Here is a 17,888-nt window from a genome sequence, read left to right as displayed (position 1 = left end):
TTTTACAGAACAGAAGGGTTGATCAGAGATCTGGAGTAGATTCCAGTTTAACAATTCAGGACCCTTCAGTCTCTGAAAGATGTTGGAGAAGGAAGATAAGAAGCTTCAGAAGCATAGATGGAGTGGGGAAGGTGGCTGGATCCTGACTGTTTAGTTTCTAATGCAAGAAGCTGAGGGTCATCGAGTGAAACTTTTAAGGGTTAGATGCAAAATAAAAAGAGGTGATTCTTTGTACAGTAAAGAGTTGTCTAGAGTGACATCCTTGCCAAAGGATGTGGTTTGCTGAAACTTTAGGTGTGGTCAAGAGCAGACTGGGCAAATTCACGAAAGGGAAACTGAGAGTGAGTGTACAGGAATCACAGTTGACACAGGGAGGCCCTGAACTGAACGTGCTGGGGGGCATGGATAGCACCATGTCTGCCTCTTCTTTAATATCCTTGCACCTCTGCTTATCCTGCTTAGATGAAGCTCTCTTGAAAAACTGTTGTTTAAAGCCAGTTTGCTAAATGGTAAATCTCAGTTAATTTTCAGATAGTAACACCCTACTTAGTATTTGTATGAAGCCTCCAAAAGAGGTTGGCCCCTGTGTGTGAGTTGGGTGGGACTGTGGCTGCCCCAGCCCTGCAAGTGTTCAAGGCCAGGCTGGACAGGGCTGTGAGCAGCCTTTTGTAGTGGAAGGTTTCTCTGCCCTGGCAGGAGGCTTGGAACTGGATGATGTTGAAGGTCCTTCCAACTCAAACCATCCTGTGTAATTATGTTTTAATTGCTAAGATAGAGAATCTGGCTTACAGAGACAATACTTTCTGGGCACAGATGCATACTGAAGGTTGAAGCTACAGGACTTCTTATTCTTTGACTTTTGTCCTTCAGAGGTGAAGATAACTCTCAGAATTGCATTAATTGCCACTTTTCAGGTACAATCAATTGCATTCTGTAGGGGATTGTTATTTGAGAGCACAAGTCAGTTCACATGGACCTTAAGGAATTATCTAGGGGGCCTTGTATTGGACCTCTAAATTTACTTCTTTCAGCACTGGCATTCTGGTAACTCCTCTTACATCTAGGGTATGTTTAAACCCTTACTGAGCTTTAAATACTTGTTTAAATTAAAGCTGACACAATTCATGGTGAATAAGAGTGTATTTTCTAAATTTCAAAATGTCAGTAAGAGGTGTTGTTTTGGTTGTGTTTGGAGAGGAATGTTTTCTTTCTTTCAAATGAGAAGAGTATCATTAAGTTGATTACATGGCTGTAGAACTCCAACTGTGCTGGTTTGAAGAAATTGGAAAGCAGTTATTGTCTAATGCAGTTTAATTGCTTTGTATAAACTTCTAAAATTCTTCACCTGAAGTTCATATGAACTCTGTCCCGCCTCCATTTTTAAAAAAGAATTATGCTGCATAAGTTAAATACTTACTTCAACCCCAAATCTTTGTAATAGTATAATAGTATCAAACCACTTCACAATTTCAAGTTGTTCTGTGATTTAGGTACCTTTTGGAAGGAGATTGTATGTCAAATGCCTACATACAGCTTTTAGCAGAGACTTTTTTGCTTCTTTCTCTTTGTGCTGTCTCCATTTACCCTTTCCATCCTTGTATGTCCCTAGTATCCTTTATTCAGAAGGGTGATTTATTGGGTTGTTAATCTTGTATCAATATGAAGCTGTTACGCCTCGCCTAATGAGGTTTCTTCTTTAGTTTCCTTTCAAGCTTCATTATTATTGAGGTCCAGATATTTGCAGAATATTTAGGTGATGCTGAAAAGCTTCATCTGAATCTGAGTTTTAGAGAAACTTTACCTCTGTGAATATCTCACATATATTTGAACTCACACTGATGCAGATCCCTGGTATTGTTTCAAGTCAGAAATGTTTTTTGTTTTTTTTTTTCTTCACTTAATATGCAGCTTGCAGGTATTGATTTGAATTTACATAAATGATACAATGGTGGATCTTCACTAAGGAGAAAAACACTTTACTCTTTAAATAGCACAACATAAAATGAGAACAAAGGTATTTTGTGCATTAGCAGAACTTGGCAGAGCTAAATAAATAGTAGGTCCCCTGTAGCATTTAATTTAGCCTTTTAGCATATGTTAAAACTACTAACAGGGTTAGGTGGAAGAAGAATTCTCAAGGCCAGTTCTCATCAGTCTGCTTCAGTAATTAATACAAATTATGCTCTGAAGTTCTGTTTTGCTCCCAAATTCTCCATTTCAGTGTGATGAACTTAATTTTAATAGTGAAAAATACATGTTAAAAACATTGTAAATTCCTGTAACAGTGTTTGAAAAAGACATCCTGAAGGCGTTTCCAGACCTTTAAAAACAAATTTGTAGCAACAGTTACATGATAACCCTCTTTACATTCTTTTTCAACCCAAACCATGAATTAAAGAAATCTTTATGCTTTCCGAGGTGTGTTTCTTTTTAACTTGAGTGCAGTTGTTATCATGGTAAATGGCAGTAGTGATCATCTGCAACTTAGTGTTTAATGTTGAGACAATGGCTATAGCTAGTGGATCTTACTGGAATTGCCATTTTCTCACATATAATCCTATTTAAACCTGGTTTTAGTGTGCTTAATTGGAAAAGGTGAATGTATAGCAAAACTCCTTTGGTAATACCATTCCTACAGTAGGCTGGGAGGGATTTCAGAAAAGTTACAAGTTGAGCATCCCTTGAGCTGAATCCAAGAGTTTGAATTTCTCCTGCTTTTGACAGCCTCCCCTTTATCTCCATTTGATGCTTGGATTCCACTGTGCAGGCTCTCCTGAAAGAAGGGCACCTTTAACTTCTCCCTGCAGAACAGGCAGCTGCAGGATTTCCTTTAGCCTGCCACCATCTCCATTGAGTACTGAAAGGGTTGGGTAACTTCAAGGATCTCACTGACAGACATGCTCAGCATGGGCCACTCGCTGTCTGCCTTGGCACTCAGCTGTGTGGGGGCCCTGGAGACATGGCAGGAAGTTGTTCCTGTGAGAATGAGAAAGGAAGATTTACTCCCCCAGCTGTATACGTGGGGGTGTGGGGGCATGGCAGTGCCTCATATCACTGCAGTTTTCTACCCATGCATGAAAAACAGGCAGGAGAGTGAGACTGAGATACTGTTGTGAGCCACACAACCTCCCCTGGACACATCTGAAGATTTCCAGAAGCTGCACAGTGCTCACGTGGACACAAGTGCACATCTGTGAGATAGGAACCACAGCATAAACAAAACATGTTTGCATGAGCCAGTCTGCACATCTGCTTGTTATCACTGGCTGACACAGGATTACCCAGTGCCATTTCCCAGCTCAGAAGGATCCAGGAGGGGCCTCTGCTTACTCCTGAAAGTACAACTACAGGTGTTGGTAATCGTGATGCTAAGACTTAATTCTCTTAAAAAATAATTTTGGGGGACTCTCAGTTATACCTTAATTCTCTGACTGAATATTTCCAAGCAAGCCAGATGTTTCTCCTCCTCTGGTTGTGATTTAATATTGTGCAATTAGTTGCCCAATACTGCATGTGTTGAAGTTGTTTCAATGGGAAAGTCTGTGTTTTAGGATGAGTTCTGATGACTGTCATCAGTCAAGTAGGGGAAATAGTGACTGGTCTCCCTTCCTTCAGGATTAAGTGGCTGCAGGGCATTTTGTTATCCTTTGTCAGGATGTGGACAGGGAAGGATTATAGCACTTCAGATTCTTGTCAAAGGGTTGAGTAAATTCTCTGTGAAGAAGAGACACCGACCCGATGAAATAGAACCTGTACAAGAGAATGGCTGTGAAAGAATGATGGGATCAACGTGTATCTTGTTAGAAAGGGCATTCTTCAAATCCAAGGATCCAAGTCTAGATCTCCTCCCGTGGCTCAATGGGAAGAGACATTAGTTCCAGTCAATACTAGCTTTTCTGCCTCTTACTGCATCCCCAAAACCCAGCATGTCTGGTTCATTCTGAACACAGTTTTTCCTTAGTGTTATGTATTAAAATTTCTGTGCATTGAAATCCATGAAATTCTCTGGGATGAGGTGAGGTATAGGAGCACTTCCTGGTAATAAACCACCTCTGGATCATTAAACCCTTATAAGAAAGTAGCATTTGTCATGGGAAAATATGTAATTTAAGTTGAAGTAACAGATAACGCTGAACTTACATTTTGAGTTGGAGTACCTAAGATATATCTTAAATCGAGTACTGTTAAGCTGCCTTTTTTTTTTTTTTTTAGTAGTTTATAAAAAGATTTGTGACACATTGTCTCTTGCTTTTTATCCCATTTTGAATTATCCTGTTCTTAAAATATGTTAATCATGATAACAGATCTAGGGTTTGATCTTAAGATTTGCCAGTATCTCTATTTCGTTATCTTCAATATGAGAACTCTTCTTGCATCACAGATTTAGATCCTCTAATTGCATATTGGCATATGGAAAGTAGATTTGTAAGTACTTTCTGCAGTCCTCAAATGACAGGAAAAAAATCTCTACCTTCTGCCCATACAGACATAACTTAAAATATTTACTGAGCACTTAAAGCTAAAAGGCTAACGTGATGGAACTGGCCACTTTGTACGGCATGGCAGGCCAGCAGCTGTGGCATGTCAGGGGGTGAGGAGCGTGGCTTTCCTGAATTTGGTCTCTCCAGCATCCCAGCAGAGGCAGGGAGCCCACTGCCACTGAGTGCTTGTGGCTACCTGGCTGTGGGTACACTTGAAGCCCCTCTGCTTACCCCCCTGGAAAGTGAAACCTTTTTTACCCCTTTGTATAATCTCTCCCTCACAGTGTCCTGGCAGTGCTCTGGGTATGTTCTGCTGCTCCTGTCTTTAACTTCTGCGTGCTCACAGCCTTCAGTGGAGGCTCTCCCAGCCCCCTCCCCATGGCGAGCACTGGTTCAGCTGCGTTCCCCAGCTCTGCTGAAGCAGGAGCAGTAGCACAAACCATCTGATTCTTGACAGCTTCACAGCTGTCCGCAGCACGCTGCAGAGTAGCTGTGAAACTCACTGCTCCTGTTGTTTCACTCCACCCTGCCTGCAGAATGCTATGCTGCTGCTGGAAGTTGTGATGCTGGAGCTGCCTTACAGGCTCCAGAAATACCAGCTTTACTCCTGTATGCCTTTTCAAATAGTACCACTTGAAAAGTTAGGGTTTTTTTTTTCTTAATTACTGTTTCAGATTTCTCTTTTACAGATCTTAACATCGTTGCATATTTGCTATGTCTCCACTTTAAAGGGTTTTGTTTATTTGTTTGTAATTATCCTCAAGTCTTTTAATGAGCAGTGATAGTCTGTCCTAACAGGATGTATGAATAATTATTTATTCCACTGTGGATAATCTTGTGTTTGTAACTAGTGTAATTTATATACTATGGCGTTGCCTGTTTAAATCTCTTAAGTCTTCTTACAAGTCTCTCTAGTCTCAACCAGCATAAATAGCTTTGCTTTCCCTGCTTAGGAACTCTGCCTATGAGGCCATATCAGGTTTCACTGGCAGTCCAGTGGTTACAGTCACTGACAGACAAATAATAGTGTATTGTTGCTCTGTCACACTAAAAACTAGCTATAACATAGACATATGTACTGTTCAGTGTAACTTCTCATTTTTCACTGCTCTCACACTACCTTTATCCATATTTTCTTTGGATTTTTATGTCTTCAGATATCTTTTTCTAAAGATTTCCGGAACGTGTCAGACATTTGCCATCAGCTCCGGGGGTTGTGCTGGCTCATGCTGGTTGTGTGTTGAGGTAGATCAGTGAAGGATGTGCAGCCAAGGCCACGAGATGAGGACAAATGTTTCCTAACAGTACCATAGGAAGGTGTAATTTCAGGGCCATAAATGGGACTTAATTTATCTGCCCACCAACCTACATGCTCCCAGTGGTCCATCTGCCTTAATGAAAGTGCAGTCCTACCTATCAACCATAAATAAAAGCTTTTTGATTAATTCTGGGCTTCATTTTGGGCTCATGAAATGCTTCTGCCTTCCTTAGCATCTGACTGTTTGGTATTACCAGTAGTAGTAGACCAGTTTAGATTTCTTTCTTCTTTTTCTTTATTCCTATATTTGCTCTATAGTGGGAGCAAAAGGAGATATCCCAGAGTATGATAAACCAAATATCAGAGGCTTTGCTGGATTCTTGGAGGTTTCTGTTCTGATCTGGAACTTTCTTTTTCCACTTTCACTTTCTTCCGTTGCTGTTCTTGTCTCTCCAGGCTGAAAAGCACAGGAGGCTTTATTTTTTCCCCCAGAATTTAGTAAATATTTTACAGCAGTTTAGCCTTAAGGTTTTCTCTTCCTCCCACTTCACTTCCCTCCTCTCACTCACACAGCACAGACTGTCCCAAATCCAAATGTGCCACCTTGGAGATGCACTGAAATCTATTTAAATGGAATCCAGGCATAACCAAGCCTCTATCCAAGTGCCTGATTCCCTGAGGCATCTTTTTGGGGTCTTTGGGGCATAAATATGGAGAAAACAGAATTGCTCATTTAAGCATAAAAAAAAAAAAAAGTGTTAAATGGCCTTCCTTTAATGCAAACTACATTAGTTGCAGAAGTTCACATTTTAAGTTTGTGGGTATGTTTATTATAGAAATATTTTTCAGTAGCTTCCATATGATGTGACACAAGGAGTGCTGTCAGAGCTGTCATTTCAATCCTGTCGCTATGTTGTGCATGTTAAAACATAATTGCAAATGGTACAGGGTATTGCAGCGGTCACGGTTCTGTAAATATAAAATTCCTCCAGTAAAACTTTTAGGCATAATTTTGTTTTTAAATATTGAAGTAAATGAGGATGGTTGCATTTGTGCATGTGGTGTTCTCTGGCATTTGTGACTGTAGCCATTGCTGTGGTTTTCTCATTACTCCATTTATCTCCATGTTAGTAAACCTTTTAGTCTATAGTATTTACACATTGTTTTACACATAAGCTGTATGTGCTTCCAGAAAGGTGTGTGTGTTGCAGTGTTCCATGTGTTCTGTAACATTTGGATGCCTTTTAGCAAGTATTTGTCTAGACACACAAAATTTTGGAAATTCTAATCGTTTGAATATAACATGGACATTTTTTGTTTGCTTCGTTAATCAGGCGGTTTTGTGAACAGAAAAAAGTTCTTGTAATGTTACTGTTAATTAGCTGCAAATAGTGTTTCTGAATGCTGAATTCTGATACCTGACAGCACATTAGAGCTTTTATTGTCTTGTTATAAAGGGTTAAATTACCATGAAATTTGCTCTTTGATGGGGTATCCTCTGCTGGTTTTCACCCCAATAAAGAAGTAATGATCTTCCTTTTTACAGCGAACAACTCTGCGCCTTTTGTTACTGTGGAGAACGGAGCTCATTAGGACAAGGAGATTTAAAACAATTCGGTCCCACTCCTGGGTATGTGATCCCATGGAAAAACCAGCCTTTAAGTAAGAGTGAAGCCAGCGACAGCACCGATGGAGCTTGTGAGAGAACTCCAAGGCAAAACTCAGTGCTGCGCAAACAGAGAGGCCAGAAGAAGTAAGTCTGTTCTAAAATAAATATGTAGATATTTAAATTTTGCATGAAATTCCAGAAAGATCTTTACTAGAACTGTACTACCATAGGCAACTAACTTGTATTTGTGTAAATGTGGGTTTTTAATATTAAAAAATGTTTATAAGGAAAATCAACATGGACAAAATACTAACTAAAAACAAAACCCCAGAGCAGCCAACACGTGAGGGGGTAAAGCATTGGCTGTCTCTTCTGCTTTTTAAAAATGGGTTTGTTTCTTCCCCAAGTGAGAATCTTTACTCTGGAAGAACACAGATAAGAGACATAGGTACTGTAAAGCAGAGATCTACTTGTGATGCTGAAGTAAAAGTACACATGAAGGGTGGAAGAGGATGGACTTTTGACACTTCATGTGTTGTGTAGCCTGGAATAATGGGCAGCCTCTGCCCATTAGAGCCTCTCATCTTGCCATCCAGCACTGGCTCTTGCCCTGGTGCCAGTGCTTTTCAGGGCACACAGCAGTGGTTCCTGCCCTGTGGGAGTGGGGTTTGCTGGCAGCTCTCCCAGACAGAGGGGTTTGGTCATGGTTCCCTGGCTTCTCAGTGGTTGTGAGAGATGGCAGGGGCATACCTGGCCCTGCAGTGGAGGTTGTTCAGTGCATGGTGTGTCTGGCGAGTGCACTGGGATGGAACTGATCAGAGCCACGTCTTTGTGGGTGTGGGAGGCCTGGCTCTGGGGCTTTGTGTTGATTTGGGTTCATTCAGGGTTGATGGTGAATGTGGGATCACTCAGTCTTGTCTGTGTGACAGGGGGGCTGCAACCCTGGAGAAATATGAAGGGAGCCAGTGGCAATGCAGGGCTATGGGATGGGCTGTGTGGGCTTGAGGGCACTGAGGGGCCGTGGGTGGTGAGGGGTTGAGAGCAGTGAGGGGGTTGAGGGTGGTAAGCAGCTGTGGGTGTTGAGGGTGGTGAGGAGCTATGGATGGTGAGGGGCTGAGGGCAGTGAGGGGCTGTGGGTGGTGTAGGTTGAGGGTGGTGAGGAGCTATGGATGGTGAGGGGTTGAGGGCGGTGAGGGGCTGTGGGTGGTGTAGGTTGAGGGTGGTGAGGAGCTATGGATGGTGAGGGGTTGAGGGCAGTGAGGGGCTGTGGGTGGTGTAGGTTGAGGGTGGTGAGGAGCTATGGATGGTGAGGGGTTGAGGGCGGTGAGGGGCTGTGGGTGGTGTAGGTTGAGGGTGGTGAGGAGCTATGGATGGTGAGGGGTTGAGGGCAGTGAGGGGCAGTGGGTGGTGCAGGTTGAGGGCAGTGAGGGGCTGTGGGTGGTGTAGGTTGAGGGCAGTGAGGGGCAGTGGGTGGTGAGGGATTGAGGGCAGTGAGGGGCAGTGGGTGGTGCGGGTTGAGGGCAGTGAGGGGCAGTGGGTGGTGTAGGTTGAGGGCAGTGAGGGGCACTGGGTGGTGAGGGGCAGTGGGTGGTGAGGGATTGAGGGCAATGAGGGGCTGTGGGTGGTGTAGGTTGAGGGCAGTGAGGGGCAGTGGGTGGTGCGGGATTGAGGGCAGTGAGGGGCTGTGGGTGGTGTAGGTTGAGGGCAGTGAGGGGCAGTGGGTGGTGAGGGATTGAGGGCAGTGAGGGGCAGTGGGTGGTGCGGGTTGAGGGCAGTGAGGGGCAGTGGGTGGTGTAGGTTGAGGGCAGTGAGGGGCACTGGGTGGTGAGGGGCAGTGGGTGGTGAGGGATTGAGGGCAATGAGGGGCTGTGGGTGGTGTAGGTTGAGGGCAGTGAGGGGCAGTGGGTGGTGCGGGATTGAGGGCAGTGAGGGGCTGTGGGTGGTGTAGGTTGAGGGCAGTGAGGGGCTGTGGGTGGTGTAGGTTGAGGGCAGTGAGGGGCTGTGGGTAGTGTAGGTTGAGGGCAGTGAGGGGCAGTGGGTGGTGTAGATTGAGGGCAGTGAGGGGCAGTGGGTGGTGAGGGATTGAGGGCAGTGAGGGGCAGTGGGTGGTGCGGGTTGAGGGCGATGCTGGTGGTGCAGCAGGCATCGTGCGGGGCTGAGGGCCATGCAGGATCAAGGGCAGTATGGATGATGTGGGGCAGGGATGTGGGGTTGAGGGCAGTGTGGGGCAGAGGGTAAGGCGGTAATGCCAGGATGATGATGCCATACAGTGGTGCAGGGTGGTGATGTGGAGCTGTGGGTGGGGTGAGGATGTGGGGTTGGGAGTGGGATGGTGATTTAGGACCACAGGCAATGTGGGGCAGTGGTGATGCGGGGTTGAGAGCAAGGGGATGATGTAGGCTGTGATGTAGGGCAGGGATGTGGGGTTGAGGGCAGGTGTTGATGCAGAGCCACGGGCGGTGTGTGGCACAAACTGGGCATTGGGGGATCAGCTCTGGGCACGGGCCCGGCCGGGGAGGGAACAATGAGGGAGGCGGCTGCCGGCTGTGCCAGAGTCCCTGAGTCAGACCTGTCCAGAGTCCCCGAGTCAGACCTTCCCAGAGTCCCCGAGTCAAATCTGTCCAGAGTCCCCAAGTCAGACCTTTCCAGAGTCCCCGAGTCAGACCTGTCCAGAGTCCCCAAGTCAGACCTGTCCAGAGTCCCCGAGTCAGACCTGTCCAGAGTCCCCGAGTCAGACCTGTCCAGAGTCCCTGAGTCAAACCTGTCCACAGTCCCCAAGTCAAACCTGTCCGTGGCTGTGCTGCTGCTGCAGAAGCTGCCCAGAGTATTCCACACTCGCTGAGGTTGCTTGGGTGCACGTTGTACATTTTTGTCATCATGTTGGTGGTGGAAAAGTGCACATTGTGTAATGCTGATATAGAAAAGTGGCTTTTCTTAAAGCTAATAAAGGTAACACCCTCACCTCAGGCTGGATTCAATTCACGTTGTACATTTTTGTCATCATGTTGGTGGTGGAAAAGTGCACATTGTGTAATGCTGATATAGAAAAGTGGCTTTTCTTAAAGCTAATAAAGGTAACACCCTCACCTCAGGCTGGATTCTATAGGTGTATGAAGAAGTATTTTCAGAGAAGTCTGTGGAAAGGGCGAGATTGCAGAGTAAATTGAGAAGTTCTGTAAATGGATTGGTTTGATGTTTTGAGAAAGCTTTTTGAAACAGGAAAATGCCTTGTCAGTTGGCATTTAGTTTTTCTTAAAGATCCTTTAAGCTTCAGTGTTGTGAGTAGCAGATTGGTGTTAGAGGAGGCTCCACTGGGAAAGCACTGGCACAGGCTGCCCAGAGTAGCTGTGGATGCTCCATCTCTGGAAGTGTCCAAGGGCAGGTTGGACAGGGCTTAGAGCAACCTCTGGGGTAGTGGAAAATGCCCTTGCCCATTGCAGGAGGGTTGGAACGAGATCCTTTCCAACCCAAACCATTCCATAATTACAGTGGACATGGATGGTGTTCAGGAACCAGTTTTGTCAAACAGAACATAGTGCTTTGTTAAGGAGGTTTTAAATGTTGATAGTGTCAGAATTAATAGGTGATGGAGATACCATGTAATAATAGAAAACATTTAAGATTTCTTTGGGTAATGCAAGAGAGATGTTACTCTTTTCCCCATAAACTAAGGGGTTTTAAAATGTATTTATAAATGTAATGGCTGAAGTAAAGCATGGTTTTCAGGAAAGCAGAGTTATCACAGATTAAAATTCCAGTGGTCACTGTATCTATTGACAAACGCATACAATTGAGTTATTAATAGCAGAGAGTCAAGTTCAAAGAACTTTAGTGGAAAATGCAGCACCACCTTTCCTACCAATTGTTGAGGCATCAGTGATCAGGTCTCTTATCAGTAGGCCTAAATGCACACCCTTAGATGTCCAAGATATTCTTTAGCCTGCAGGAAATAAAGGTAGAATTGTTGCTTCTGTTTTTTTTAAATGCAGTAATCTGAGTTGTGTGAATTGTTTTCTGTTGAGATTAGAATTTGGGGAACAAATTAATAAGGTTATAAAATTAGTACAATATAGTAGTCTTTATATTCACTGCATTTTTTAATTTCCCCCCCTTCTTTCTTCCAGCTCACCCCCACCTTTTTTTTTAACATCCGATGGCATTGTATAAACATGTTTATTTCCAAACAGATTTTGAAGTCCTGGTCTTTTTTCTACCTTCCCCCTGTAGCTGTAGTATTTTCTGTAGGCACCTGACCTCTGGATGTTGTTAACCTCATTCTCAGTTCCAAGGTTTGGGCAAATTTTAATACCAAACAGAGTCAAACTTAAAGAAGTGTGTGTGTCCTGAAGAACTGGAAGGGAGCAGACTTGTTTACTGAATAGCAGCTTTAACTGGAAACTGTTACTGGGGAAGGTGCTGGGATAAAATATAAGGAAGACTTTTGTTCATGTTGATTTACATTTTATCATATTAGGAAAAAATTGTACTCGCTTGCCGTGAGTTTTGGATCATTTGTGAGTATCTGACTAATTGAACAAAGAATGTGGTCACTTCTAAGTTTGCTTTTCTGCTCCCTGATACAGATCTCGATCGAGTATAGCATCATGTACAAGTGTAAGCACCCAAACTGCTTCTGACGATCAGGTTGTCAAATTCTGGGATGAACTCAGTTTAGTTGGCTTACCAGATGACATTGATGTTCAAGCCTTATTTGAGCCAACAGGTAAGATCCATTGTTCTCCTTCTTTTTCTCCCTGTCCAGTAGCAGTACAGTAGCCACAGTGACATGAGTGAAGTTTTGCAGCTGTTGGGTTTTTACGCTGTGGTGTTTGTCAAGTCTCTGTTGGTGCTTCAGTAGCTTTTGCCTGTGTCAGGTTTTGTTTTTGTAGTCTTCTCTCCAGAAAAGAGAATCCTCAGCTTTGTGTGGGGACCTATTTGTAATCTGCTGCTGAGCTGGTGTTCAGGTAGCAATACCTTCAGTACCATGATTCTGTTTTGGGGTGAAAAGGGAAAAGGAATGAGGCACAGCTTAATATAATTCTCAAAAATCTTAGTCCTATAACGTTACCTGATCTGCTGCAAATGTTATTGGAAACAATGGAATAGATGGTTTAGAAGAGCAGCAGAGGCATAATGCATGTGCACATTTCCAGAATCTGCAGGTTTTCTGTCAGAAAGATATCTGGTTTATCATCTGCTTTTTCATTTCAATTAAACTTTTTTATTAGTTAAGTGATAAATTACTTTTTCAGATGGTATCTGTATCCAAATGATTTGATGCCAGTAGTACATTCACATGTTTTGCTCCAAAAAATGGAAATACATTTATGTATTAATATAAAATGTCATTCTTTCATAAGTGTTAAAACTTATTTCAAGGTCTAATTAAAAAAAAAATTAAATGGTTCTGTTTAAATAGTTTTACTGTAATGGGTGTAGATGGGTGGGTGTAGATTCATCAATCTACATTTTTAAAGTTGCTATTATTTGTAGATTACTCTTCCCAAACCTATATAGAAATTTTTGGGACCTTTTTTAATCTTGAAATGTTAAATTGGCTGATACCTAAGTTCACTAGCTAGTGTAAACCATCATTTCTAATTCCTGTATAAAGCAGCTAGAGAATTCCTTTGGAAGTATATAGCATATGCATAGTTTTTCCCAGAATTTAATTAGAAACTTCCTGTAAGAGTTACCTGTTAAATTCTACAAATTCTGATTTTTTTTTGTTAGATAGGTGTGTGTCTCTCTACTGTGTTTGTTGTATTGACACAATTTTCTCAGTCTTATATATGAGTTTCTGTTCATGTTATATTTTGAGCTTTTAAACACTTTGTGTAGACTTTTAAAGTATCATACTAGCATATTCTGCATGAACATATAGATATCCAGTCCTTGGACATCATAAACTAAAGTACAAACTTAGGGAAATGTTGTCAGCAGTAAAATATAAAGTCATATGGAACTCTGTGTGTGTGTTACACAAGCATTGAATATAGAATTAAAGTCAGAGAATGCTTTGCACCCAATGCTGTGATTACATGTTCAGGCACTTGAAAATTAGAAATAGATAAAAAAGGTGTGTTGTATATAAAAGAAAATTGCAGTGTTTTTAGTGTCTGATACTAACTGCAGTATATTCAGTGTACGATAAGAAGGGTTTTCAATGTTGCAACAAGAAAAAAAAGTGGGAGAAGACTTTTCTGTTATTTCTGGCAAATATTTACTGCCAGAAGGGAGTTCCATGCTTGGAGGAAGTGCTTGGCAGAGCTGTCCAACCCTGGCCCTTTGTCTCTCTGCGCACACCAGGTCACTGCTGGGCTCATCACCGCTGTGCGGAGTGGTCTGTGGGAGTCTGCCAGACTGAAGAGCAGCTATTGCTGAACGTGGACAAAGCTGTTGTCTCAGGGAGCACAGAAGTGAGTAAAAAAACTTGAATGCTCAAGTCTGTAAGAAAATTGGGTGGGTATGGTTGCTAAAAAGACAAATGCAATAAAAGGTGTGACTAAAAATACCCACGTATGGATCTCTGAGTTCCCATTTATAATAAGGTTTCCTTGGGCAGCTCCCGGTGCTAAAAACTTGTGTTGCAATTTATTAAAAAGTTTTATGGAGTTGCATGGAATAGATCATTAATTAGTTTTGAGGTAACTAGAATGTAGGAAGAACCAGGCTGATCAAAACAAATTGGAGGCAAAAGAAAAGCTGAGTTCAATTAGCAAATACTCTGGTGGGTAGAGGTAATATTTATTGAACCAGTTTATATCCTGAAATTGTATGATGCAAATATAGTTAGAAAAATTCTCAGTTACCTCCATGCCAGTTTCAAAAAGCAGGTTAGCATAAAAAAGCCAGTGTTTGCCACGGAAACTTATGTTGGTACTCTAAATACTCACAGAAATACACAGATAAATATTTAATTTTTTAAATTGAAGTGGTAATGTCTTTGGAAAAGTAAGTACGTTTGAAAAGTGTGAACTTGTTCTGGTGTCATATTGGTACCATTTTGAAATCTTGGAGATGTGTTTCACATTGGTTTTGCCTCATGTAGCTATATTTTTGGTCGTATTTAATAATGCCTAAGAGGGTTTTTTAATAATTGTATTATTTTTTATATTAAATCAGCCGTGCTATCAACAAATATTTCTAATTTTGGTGGTTTTCCCATGGTTATGCTTAGCCTTTTTTTCATTTGAGTCTTCTTGCTTTTCATGCATTATAATAAAACAAAAAATTTGGCGTAAGATAGCAGTAGATGTTATCCATCATTTGGACTAAAAAGATGCTTTATATCAGTCTTTCAATAGAAGCCATAGAATACAGCTTTCTTTGCACTTTCTTTTATTAATATTAAGTAACTGCTTTATTTTAATAATTATTTAATTTGTGTTTCTGCTTTCAAAATAAGATTATTCAAAATGAGTGAATCTGACAGTGTTAAGTTCTAGATGAGCTTGAAAATCTTAAAACATTTGTATGTATGTGTGTGTATGTATAAAAAATGACAGTAAAAATTGAAAGAATATTCAAAATTGAATACTTTCTTTTTAGTCTCACTGCTGAAAGTTTTTGCCCCCTTGGTTTTGGCTTGCAGTCATTTTGTGATCAGCTCATTCCTGTCTGTAGTCATTACTTTTAACAGAAATCCTGGTTGAGCTGTTCAAGTTTGTGTTTTACTGTGTTAAATTTCATCCTGTTTCCGTTATTTCTTTCTGTCCACTACCTTGCTCCTTCCCTGTGCTCAGGGTGATGGTGCCTCACCTTTATGTCATCAGTACCTTTTTAAATTTTGCATAGATGTTTACAATGGAATTACTTAACTACAAAGTTTTTGAAGAATGAACAGCTCTGGTATTGCAGTTTCCATTTCAGACGTTTTTTTCATGTGCTCTACTGAATCTTTCCTACTGATCTTTTCAAATTCTGCAAGTAATGTTTAGATCCCCCTGCTGCACGTTTCACATGGCAATGCAGAGAGAGGAGAGGAGTTTGAATTGAGTGCCATTCTGTGTATTTTCTATTCAGTCTTTGCTGAAGCCGTTGAGAAACTTTTTTTGTGTAGTCCAGCAGTCAGGCAGGGAAGAATGCCTCTGATTTGGTTATATATTCTCTTTCATCCTTCTTGTGATGTGCCCAGGGAGAGCTGAGTAAAGGCACAACTGTGATTGTAGAAGAATAGCTAGATGACATTGCACTTTTTTATCCCACTATCACACCAAGGATTTGTCTGCTTTTTATTTTATTTTATTTTTTAAAAAAATAAGGACCAAACTCTTCTGTAGTTCTCTGTTTCTCACTACAGCAAAGTGTAGTGATTGCTCAATGAGTTTGTGTGGAACCAGCTTGGAGCCCAAGTAATCCTGTGTTTGCTTGTGTCCAGGCTAAAGTGCTTGGTAATTTTTTCACTACTTTTTAACTTGTTACTAAGATTGAGAAGGCAGAAAAAGCTATGAGGTCCTGGTTGTCCTGTGTGGTAGTTGAAAAGCTCATCTTTGTGTGAGTTATTTTTAAAAAGTTTAGAATTAAAGGTAAATTAATTAATTGAAAATATGTGTTTGGGTTTGCAGCATCTTGTGCTTATTTTCATTTGGGCTTCTTTCTAATGAGATGTTCCTGCATTGTAAAAGAAAAGTTTTGTTCAGATGTTCTGAAATCTGTTGGCCATGCAAAGGCAACTATGTGCTCAGGGCATACAGAAAAACAGTTTAAATAAAACCAAGCTGTATGCTGTTTCCTCTGCTTGCCACCAAATTTGCTTTGGGTTTGTTGTTGTTTGCTTGGTCGGGGATTTCTGTCTTCTTGGAAGTCGTTTTGGCATGAGGAACTGGTTCGAGGTGTGGTCTGCAACACTGCATCTCTCCTTTACCGGGAAAGTACATTTTCTTTTCCTTCTGTTTGTGTAAAAATGTGTATTTGAAGTGTAATCAACTTTTGATAATCCATTGGTTTAGGTCCTTTAGTTTTTGGAGAGCATTTCAGGCCTGTTCTTACCTTGAGGAACTCTTTAATTTGTAAGCTGCATTCATGTTTCTCATTAGTTAGGCTGCCTATTGTTTGCAAATCTGCTTTAACTGGATATGACAGTGTTTCTTATTACTGTGTTTACCAGTTGAGATGTCAATTTGGCTTCACTGAACTTGTGATTGCATTAGTAAAGCTTGTGTGGACGTATTCCACTGACCTGTTCCAAAATACATATTTTTATCCATTTTGGTTTTTTTTCTGGTCCCTTGTTGGCTGAATGTTTAAAACACAGCACTACAGAGATCTCAGAATCTGTGAATGTCTCACAAAATGCCCTGCTTGGCTTGTCTTTCTTCTTCAGCTCTTTTGATTTGCTCATTGTGAAGGCCTGGCAAAGGCACCTGAGCAGCTTGTTTCATGTATTTGTGTCTAGACAGCGGTGAATTCTTTGTCTTTCTTTCAAAGTCTGGGGTTTGCCATTCTTGACTATTCATGAGTGCACAAACCTACATCTCTAAAATGTTTGAAATACTGCGTGTCACGTTGCTTTGTGACAAGGGACAAAGAAAAGCTGGAATATGGAGTCAGATCTGTGGTGGAGGTGCCTCCGTTCGTCTTATTGCTTGTCTTGCATATCTCAGCAAGGGAGAGTCATGGCTTTTCTCAGAACTGCTTTCTAAGTTTAGGAGGTCATAAGGAGGAACTGATGATCTTGATGGCAAACCTAGTGCCAGAGCTTTTCTCAGGATGATCCTAAGAATTCACCTCATTATCCTGGTACAGTGTGTAAGGTAGAGCTTCAACACCCCAATGTGGCAGTGCCTTCCCCCCACTACTTTAATAGCATTTCATGGGGTTTGGGAGTTATTTTGTTTCAAGGTTTGAAAGAAAACAGCTCTTCAAAATATCATTGAGGGAGAGAAAAGTTTGAGTGATTTGTTTGATTCAAAACTTAATTTTCTTGCATTCATAAGATAAGAATATACTGTTTTGCTCAGTTTATAAGATATAAGGTAAAGAAGCTGTCATGTTGTCAGCTTCAGGAAGATGGACTTCACTGGTTGTTTCTACAGATATTTAGTGTAAGATGCAAAACCAATGTGAATTGTAGACTTAATAAGACAAACTAAGCAAAAGAATCTGATCGAACAGAAATTAGAGATTTTTCCTCTGGAAAAAATGCAATAGATGTGGACAAGTGGAGTTTTCAGCTTTTTCTTGTATTTTTGGTTTCAGTTTTACACTTTTGTAACTGTCCTGCTGTCTGATATTTGGAAATGTGAACTTACATTATCATGTAAAATATAGAGGCCTTTAAGGCTTGCATTTTTTCAGCTTTTAACAAGACTGGTTTCTGAAATAGTGGTTCTCTAAATACTTTCACATATTTTTAAAATAATATTTCATAATTTTGATGTTTATTTTGCATGTATTGAGTAGGTTGCTGTTTGTTAGTCTGCAGTCAGCTGAGGAAAATTAAAGTTTGCCAATTACCTGCCTTACATTGTCTAGCCATAGCTACTCTGCATGCTACTGAGTCCAAATAAGGTGGACTGCTTTTTGTCCCCCAGTATGT

General features: G+C 41.4%; 1 protein-coding gene across 10 annotated transcripts in view; it reads left to right on the top strand.

Moving 5' to 3' along the window:
• KMT2C (lysine methyltransferase 2C) overlaps nt 1-17,888 on the top strand; it is a 191,358-nt gene that overhangs the window by 65,831 nt on the left and 107,639 nt on the right. For all 10 annotated transcript variants that reach the window (XM_030264238.4, XM_030264244.4, XM_030264247.4 and 7 more), the window contains 3 exons: nt 7,286-7,492; nt 11,932-12,071; nt 13,658-13,767. In XM_030264238.4, the coding sequence (XP_030120098.4) occupies nt 7,286-7,492; nt 11,932-12,071; nt 13,658-13,767 (457 nt within the window). The remainder of the gene's footprint in view (nt 1-7,285; nt 7,493-11,931; nt 12,072-13,657; nt 13,768-17,888) is intronic.

The sequence above is a fragment of the Taeniopygia guttata genome, chromosome 2 (genome assembly GCF_048771995.1).
Source record: "Taeniopygia guttata chromosome 2, bTaeGut7.mat, whole genome shotgun sequence".
Lineage (NCBI taxonomy): Eukaryota > Metazoa > Chordata > Aves > Passeriformes > Estrildidae > Taeniopygia > Taeniopygia guttata.
This window is presented reverse-complemented; position numbering and strand designations above follow the sequence as displayed.